Below are 8,920 nucleotides of genomic sequence, written 5' to 3' on the forward strand. Positions count from 1 at the left end.
CAGCCGTTCATGACACTCATAAATGATGATTCCAAAGAGTTGTGGAATGAACGTTTATTAGGTGATCAGTTTCTCTGCCTACATGACTTTGACTAGGAGCAGTAGCAGGGAATATACTGTATGTACATGCGGCGTCATCAAACACAGCAAATAAAAGCATGCAGAAAGACAGTGCAGTTGGCAGGGATTCCACTCGGGCTGTCCCATGCTTGCGTCTGAAAGACAGAAAAGCCAAACGTAAAAACACAATCTCTGACTGTACACACAAGAAAATGAAGATGCTAACAGCAATCATCAAATGACTTTTTTATTTTCAGCTGGGACACGGAATAGGATGAGGCTTGATGATAACTATTATTACTTAAGGGGAACAGATATTTAGTAAGTTAGTAGAGTTCAGTTTGTGATATCGATGTTACTGGAACATCAGCGCTATGCAAACACAAAACACAATGGGCCCTTGAGTTCCAGGAACGACAGTTACCAAAGAATAAAGTGCTTTTTTACATTTTGCCACCACCTCAATGGATCTGAAGTAAAAGTTAACAGTCAGGATGCTCTGATGGAAATATATCATTTACTGTTTAGAAATGACATCATGTACTTACATTCACCCGGAACATGGAACGTGGAACATTACCTGCTTAACCACACTACCAACTTCTACTTCACTTCTGGAAAAGGAAACACAAGAACTACTTCACTCCAACTTCAATTCTTCCTTGTCAGATGTTCTTTTCGACTTAGAATTGACTTTCAGTTGAGAGGTCAAATGTGAAGGAAAGCTTTACCATTTGCGCCGGCAAAGGGGGGGTTGGGTCTGCCTGCTCAATAAGAGTTGCTGTAAAAAAATGAGAGCAACAATTATGGTCAGAAAGTGAGTTTCTGCAAAAAAATAGAAATAGAACATGGAATTCCTCAACAGAGTCCAAATAACCTTCAGTGGAGTCAAAGCTCTCTTCAGGTTCTTGAACATTCTGCTCCTCCATATTCTCCTCCTGGTCCATGGTGCCTCTGCTGCTGTCAGCATTTCCATCCTTTGGAGAGTTTTCTTCTCCTTCTATGATCACATCTGAGGCCCCTTGAATCAGCTGTGGCTCCTCAGACAAATCTAGTTCTGGTATCGCTCTTCCTTCTTCCACCTGTATCTCATCCTCATCTACCACCTCAAGCCCCACCTCTCCACCCTCCTCTAAATCAAGCATGTCACTCGCATCACCGTTATCAGCCATGTCAGATGTGGTTGCATCAGTCTCAGGCTCCGATTCGTTGCTCGTCTCCCTGTTGTCCTCATCCGCCTCAGAACTCGACTCTGATAACAGATGGTGCCAGAATTTTCAACTTTGACATGGATTAGTGTGAGGGTGTCACCTTTATGATGGAACAGCAGCTGACCTGATGGTAACACTAGGGATTTAGGCAATTCCAGTGACTCGGATGATTCTGGGATGATTCTGGAGTCTATAGCCTTTAGTGATTCTGCGGAATCTTGTGACTCTAAGGACTCTGAGGACTCTGGGGATTCTGCAGACTCTAGTGATTCTGGGGACTCTGATGTTTTCACAAACTCTGGTGATTCCTCGGACTCTGGTGAGTCCGCAGACTTTGGTGATTCTACAGACTCTGGTGATTCCTCTGACTCTGGCGATTCCACAGACTTTGGTGATTCTACAGACTCTGGTGATTCCAAGGACTCTGATGAGTCTACAGACTCTGGTGAATTCAAGGACACTGGTGATTCTGCAGACTCTGGTGATTCCAAGGATTCTGGTGATGCCACAGACTCTGGTGATTCTACATATTCTGGAACTGTTTGAAAATGAAAATGGTTTCTGGTTTAATTTTTGCTGCTGTACGAAATGAGAACATCTATGTTTCATTACAATCCTGAACTACTGTCTGAAGTCTTCATAGCTCGACTGAGTAAGACACACTACCTGAATCCGTAGGGTCAGGTGCACCTGTGAACATGAACATAAGACTCTGTCAAGTTACACGACACAACAGAGCTGTCAGTATGACTTGAGTATCTCACCTTCAAGTTCTGCTTGGTTGTTGTCCTGAACGTTTGGTTTTGCTGATTAACAAAACATGGATTACTCAAAGAATCAATAGAAAAACATGTGGACAAGCTCACACGTTACCTTCGGTTTCTTCTTGGGAGTCGTCAAAATCTGCGGACACACTTGATTTTATTATGCTAGTTGTAATCCCTGAATGGTGTTGCACGCACATACTCACTCTCTTACCTGGGGAATGTGATGTGTCATGTGACTCAGGAGCTGACATAAAGAAAAAAGAAGGGGAAGCACATGTACTTATGGTAGCTTTTTGATCATTTCAGGAGACTATGGGGTTAGGGTTGAAGTGATGTGGTAGCTGCCCTCTACCATAATGAACTGACTGCTTTGTGGGCCATCAATTAAGCACCTTTTTATTAAGGTGCAATTAAGCAGCATCAGTGCTACGTGACAGAGACACTTCAAGTTGAGCTTTGTGCGTGACTAATGCCCATCCATTAGTTTTATGATCTGGCCCTGCTCTCCAGCTTCCCCACAAGCAGCACTTAGCAAGTCAAGAGAACGAACCAGACTCATGATGGGGCCACCATCTGCCTTGAGTGTAAGCGTGCCTACCTGGCGGTGACGTCACATGTTGTGCTGCCGCTTTTCCTGCAAGATAAAACCTCTCAAAACCACAAAGAAGAAGCACAAATGCTTTGATGCTTGCTGTGTTTTACCATCAAGATGAGCAAGCAGCACTGCGCTTCTGTCTGCAACAGAAAATATGCTTTCTGAGAAACAACCGCATCATTTCATTTTTCAATCAAAACCCAATAAGTTTCAACAGATTGTTGTAGTCTTAGCATAATGCAGTGCTTCACTGCATAATGGGGCGGGTAGGATTTTCAACGTTAGTATGGGCCTGCCAACATGTAGACATGTATTGTACATGTATTGTACAATACATGTATACATGTATTGTACTCAACATACAATTTGACCATTGGGTGTAGGCCTGTCACGATTAATAAATCCATTAACCAAGGACAAAAAAGGAACTGCAACATTTGGCCAGCTGTGATAAATGCGCATGTACTGCATCTGAGTGTCAGGAGGGACATAACAACGCTATTCGAGATGCCAACAAGCTGAGACCTGCATTGACGTACAATTTCAACTATCTCCACCTTTTTTCTACCTTTTGTGTGTGTCGATATTCAGACAACAACCAAGTCACACTCATTGGGCTGTTTTTGTTTGTTTTATTTTGGTGTTGAATGAATTTTACTTCATGTTGACATTCCAATTCTAATGTCAAAAACTCATCAGAAATGAAAATTGGTTGTTAGTGATACGGGGAACTGCCGTTAATATGCCATGTGTTATCATTACTTTCATGAAAAAAATATATAATACCATTTATCAGCAGTCATTTGTAGGACAATTATTGATCATTAAAATTAGGGCCAGTGGCTCCCTGGTGGTGGGGGTTGGCCTGGCTGGGTGGTAGGAGGTTTGCGATCATGCTTCATATTTTCATGACTACTATTACCACTAATATGTTTCATTCCAGTATTTATCACTGGGGCTGTTTAACACTTTGTCCACTTTGATGGTCGTTTGTAGTCCTCGTTGACATTTGCTGATGTAGTTCTCATTGTTTCTATTGTTCTGTTATTGTCATTGCAATTTGTGTTCTTGTCTCTTTGTATTGTCATTCCTGCTCAAACAACAAAACATCAAATAATGCCAAATTATACTCCATAAAACAGGAAAGATGTAGCTTCCACTTTTCCCTGAGGATAGTCAAAGTTATTGGAAGTTTGCTTTAAGGGCACAATTTCTTTTGATGCATGTTGAACGTGCGCACCGTCCTACCCACGCGGCAGTTGTAGTGGAGATAGAAGCGGGAACAAACATTGTGATTTTGAATTTATTTATTTATTTTTATTGAATTTTATTTACAGCTCTGGCAGAGATATCACCAAGTACGTCACCTGCGGGAGAAGACAGAAACTAGTCCAAGCACCACATGTATTTTTTGCTGCCATTTATACAGTGGTACCTTGCTATACCAGCGGCCCAACTGACCAGTGTTTTTTTACATGTCTCCCGACAGATTTTGTTTTGCTTTGAGCTGCTAGCTAAAAGTTTGGGTAGGCGCTGCTAGTTACCGGCACAGCCAACAGTTATTTGGGGGCTAGTGTCAATGACATAGCTAGCACACTAGCTAACTAGTTTCAACACCAGTAAAACATATGTACATTATAGCCGTCTACAGTAATTGTCAGACAGGAAAAGCACTCAATGAATAGCGAGCCCCCATCCACCAGTACCAGCCTGGCCTAACAAAAATCCTAGTTAGCACTCAATAAGCTCATCTTCCCTTGATGCCTTCCCACGTAGTATCAGCGTTTGGGAGCAAATATGAGGGGAAAGAAAAAGGCTAGAAATACACTATAGTAGTCTATCTGTGCCGCCTGGGACAAAGTAGAATGTTGGGACGAATTTCATGATATCCCTTGACATAAAATGTGATGTAGTTATCATAGTTGCATATCTCATCAGTTACCAGAAATAGATTTACATTACTACTCATGATTGATGAAAGCTTATTTTTTTATCTGCGATTCAATGTGAATAATTACCTAATGAAAGAAAAGTGATTGATTTGGGTTCTATGATTTATATGTAGTCTTTATATGAGTTATGATATGATTGACATGAGTTAAGAAAGTTATGCAGTCATTTTCGTGACAGCGAATGTGCAAATAGAAATGAAATCTGCCATACACAGGGACATACCAGGCAGTGGAGCTGCCAGACACACTGTGACAAGAGCGAAGAGCAGGAACAGTGTGAGACACCTGAAACACACACACACACAATGAACACACAATGAACACACAATGAACACACAATGAACACACAATGAACAACTGTCTTTCACTAGCTTGTACGCACACACAGCGACCAAACAGTGACCAAACAGAGTGAGTGTTTGTTTCCAAAAGCAAATTCAGGCCATCAGTCAAAGTGTCCCAAAGAAAGAGGTGAGCTTTCTGGCTTTTGTCTTTTGTTCTTGGGACAAAGTCAACAATGAGACAAAGCAGGTGATCCTCATGGCTCAAGGTGTCGTCTTGTGAAAGAAAACACAGCCTCTATTCATCTCCAAGCACAAGAAAGTAGCCAGAAGCATGTCATTTTTTTACTTTTAGCACATTCTTCATTGAAGATGACTAAACGAGACCAAGTTGGCAAAATGTTTGCCACACCACCAAGTAAGAAAGCAAAAGGAGCGTACCCCAAGTCCAGCAGCGACTTTGAAGGAAAGCGTTAAAACGTCAGTGGACTCACCGTAGGGACATTTTTGCGGAAGTCCACAGAGCAAACATCAGGATGGTCAAAGCACAACATCTGAGTCAGGTGAGCACCAGAAGACGTTTTTATAGTCCACCCCTTACTCCTCCCCCTCTCCCCCTCCCCCTGGCCATCCCAAATGACTTGAACTTCAAGGTCAGCTTTAGGTCAAATCCAGTCTCTGCTGGTGGACTCGGGAACATAAGAACTTTGAATGGAATCCTGAAGGCAGGAAGGACTGGACCAACCAGAAAGGTTCTCTCCGTCCCTCCAACTATTCGCTTGATGACGGATGACGTTCAGCTTGGTCACGGATGACATCATGGGTATATGCTGTGTCTGATTGACGGATGACTTTTACTAAAACCTGAACAACAACTGCGCGACCACATTCCACAAAGCCTGAAGAACCTGCAGCCTGAACATGAGCTGCACCTTTATGGACACGTTTGAAAAAAAAACTCCACCAAAATAACCCAGGTCAAACTTTCCCTCCAATTTGTCCTCCCTCAGGCCAGTCCCAGAAACCACTGATTGGTGGAAGACACTGGAAGTCTTTTTATGTTGAAGATAGGGTGTGTCTGCAAACGTCCTCGTTTTCTTCTCCAAAGTTCATTTCCATCATTTGGAAAATGGAGTGAAAGAAAAGAAGTGTATGGTGTGTGTGCATTTGCATATGTATATGTGGTAGGATGCATCCTCGTGTGTCATCCAGACCTTTCATTCATTCATTCATTTTCTACTGCTTTTCCTCACAAGGGTCGCGGGGGGTGCTGGAGCCTATCCCAGCTGTCTTCGGGCGAGAGGTGGGGTACACCCTGGACTGGTCGCCAGCCAATCACAGGGCACATATAGACAAACAACCATTCACACTCACATTCATACCTATGGACAATTTGGAGTCACCAATTAACCTAGCATGTTTTTGGAATGTGGGAGGAAACCGGAGTACCCGGAGAAAACCCACGCATGCACAGGGAGAACATGCAAACTCCACACAGAGATGGCTGTGAGGTCTGCTCGCTAGCCACTCGACCACCGTGCTGCTCTCATCAAGACCTACTGGGGAAAAAAATGAGAAGCACTCTGAGACCACAGACCTCTGCCAAGCGCCACAACCTCATTTGTTCTTCCATATCCTATTTCCATCAATACCTGGAGAGTTCATCCAAATCCGTTTGCAACCCAAGTTATTTATTTACGTGTATATACGTATATATATAAGTTACTTTCATACAAACACACAAAAAATAGTGGCTACTCTGCTTCCTGACTACTTCTGTGGTACCACTGAGCAAGCTCTCAGCTCAGGTTTGTCCTTGCATGCCTGCACATGTGTGGTATGCAAGTAAAATACTATATGCAATACCACCCTATCAAACCGGAGTACCCGGAGAAAAGCCACGCATGCGCGGGGAGAACATGCAAACTCCACACAGAGATGGCCAAGGGTGGAATTGAACTCGGGTCTGCTAGCTGTGAAGTCTGCACGATAACCATGCGGCCACCATGCAGCCCCTGAAATAAAGCATTTGATGATATTATTATTAAAAATGGATTGTGATTCGTTTGATTTAAAATACAGCAACTGGCTGGCGACATGCGCACATTGATTGTGGAAGACGGGAGAGAACTGAAGCAGCGTTACTGTGGAGAAGAGGAGAAGGCAAGAGGGACACTAGTTTCATCCAAACTAGTGAAGGCAGACAACAGCACAGCTGCAGCGGATGCAGAGATAAAGCTGAGAATGATGTTAGCATTAAAGCACTAAACTAAACACCTAAATGTTGCTGCATCTTATTATCAATGTGTTAACATCATTCACTTGATAGCTAATAATCCTAATCCTAGTCATCCCCAGGGATGATTTGAAGGACTTTAGCTCAGGAAATATGAGAATTCTGTCACATTCACACCTGTTAGTAGGTGTTTGTTGGGGGGTGGGAAATAAACATAGCAATGGAACTAGCAGGTGAAGCTGACAGACAACTGAAACAGATTTACCAAAATTTGGGGTAAAATCTGTTCCAGTTATGGAAACAAAAAGGAATGCAAAAGTTTTGTGATTGCAGTACAAGGACATGGAGGACATGGAGGACATGGAGGACATGGATGCCCCCAAATGACTAAATACACCCCTGGTTTTTGGAAGAGTCGAGTATCACTGATGAAGTAGAAGTCATTTTTCTGGTGAGTTTGAACTGTTACAAAGACGTCACTGGCATGTATTTAAGTTGGAATGTTTTATTATCAATGTAGAAATAGCTTTATGATATTTCTATCATTTTTGTTTCACTTGCTGACGAGGGACTTTGGTTTTCCTTTTGGATGTTGGCTTCCTTGGCAGAACCTTCACTCGAGGGCGGAGACTGTCGGCTTTGGAAGCAGAGCTCCACCCACCGGGGTGGAGGATTTCAGCTTTATTTGAGTGAAAGCTGACCTTTTCCTTCCCTCCAATGTCAGGACTGTCGTCGTCTGTACAAAACATGTCATCAGATTTGTGCTGCCATGACTTTTGTCATAAAGACACAACACGGCGTCTAACCTTCCGCATCAGCACCGTTGTTTGGAGATGCAGCGTCTGCAAAGTAAAACAACATGGATCACCAGTCATCACCAGACCATTGATCTTTGCTTCGGTTCCATCACCTCACCGACAACCATCCAAGTCAGACATACCTATGACTGTCACCTGATTGCTTGCATGAGCTGCAGCAAAACAAACATGACAAGTTGTGCATGGCGGATGAATATTCTCATCCATCCAGGTCATTGTATGCTCAGGGCATTCAATCCACCGCAACTGCACTGTTCGATTCATCTCAGAAGACCTCTCATCCATGTAGTCCATCACTTCATGCTCATAGACTAGGTGGGACACACACCTGTCAGACCAGATAGGATGATGGTCATGGACCCATCATACTCATATTATTACATGAAGGTGATACAACCCAAGCCACCATCGTTGGCAGGCAGAATCCTCACTCCATTGGATGCTCCAATTATGTTTTGACTATTCCACCCAGTCTTTGTCTGTGAACTAGACTGGAGCTGTCCTATCTAGTCCGACCAGGCGTGTGTTCCACCTGCTCTTTGAGCATGAACTAGACTGGAGCTGTCCTATCTAGTCCGACAGGTGTGTGTTCCACCTGGTCTTTGAGCATGAAGTGGTGAGGGATGAGATGCCAAACGTCTTCTAAGACAAGTAGAACAGTCAAGGTGTGATGGAGTGCATGATATTTATGATAAAAGTGTTACCTGTGGGAACCTCTTCGGACGTGGAATCTGAGTGGGAAAGAAAAGTTGAATGATGAAAGTACTGAAGGTTTCATATGAGTCAGGACTTTTACTGGTCACGCCTCACCATCGGCACTAATGTCTCCGTGCACAAGGAAAACCAATATGGCCAATGAAAGGAGCACCTTCCTGCAAGCCACAGAAAACCACAGTCAACGCACTAAATGTTTACATCTGAACTTCAATAATGTCAGCATGTCCAGTGCTGGAGTCTACCCTCGCTGGAATTGGGTAAATGAAGCACCACACTATTCATG

At 43.3% G+C, this 8,920-nt stretch overlaps 1 protein-coding gene across 1 annotated transcript; it reads right to left on the bottom strand.

Annotated features, from left to right (window-relative positions):
• Window positions 1-39: 39 nt before the first annotated feature.
• Window positions 40-5,448, bottom strand: LOC131101403 (104 kDa microneme/rhoptry antigen-like). The gene is made up of 13 exons (XM_058046490.1): window positions 5,361-5,448; window positions 4,809-4,870; window positions 2,741-2,773; window positions 2,637-2,672; window positions 2,250-2,282; window positions 2,145-2,174; window positions 2,036-2,077; window positions 1,938-1,961; window positions 1,396-1,809; window positions 938-1,312; window positions 792-841; window positions 641-674; window positions 40-215 (listed from the first exon to the last, which is right to left on the bottom strand). The coding sequence occupies exons 1-12, from the start codon at window positions 5,396-5,398 to the stop codon at window positions 669-671; spliced, it is 1,143 nt and encodes a 380-aa protein (XP_057902473.1). The 5' UTR covers window positions 5,399-5,448; the 3' UTR covers window positions 40-215; window positions 641-668.
• Between the last annotated feature and the right edge of the window lie 3,472 nt (window positions 5,449-8,920).

This window comes from Doryrhamphus excisus, chromosome 14 (assembly GCF_030265055.1).
Source record: "Doryrhamphus excisus isolate RoL2022-K1 chromosome 14, RoL_Dexc_1.0, whole genome shotgun sequence".
Taxonomy (NCBI): Eukaryota; Metazoa; Chordata; class Actinopteri; order Syngnathiformes; family Syngnathidae; genus Doryrhamphus; species Doryrhamphus excisus.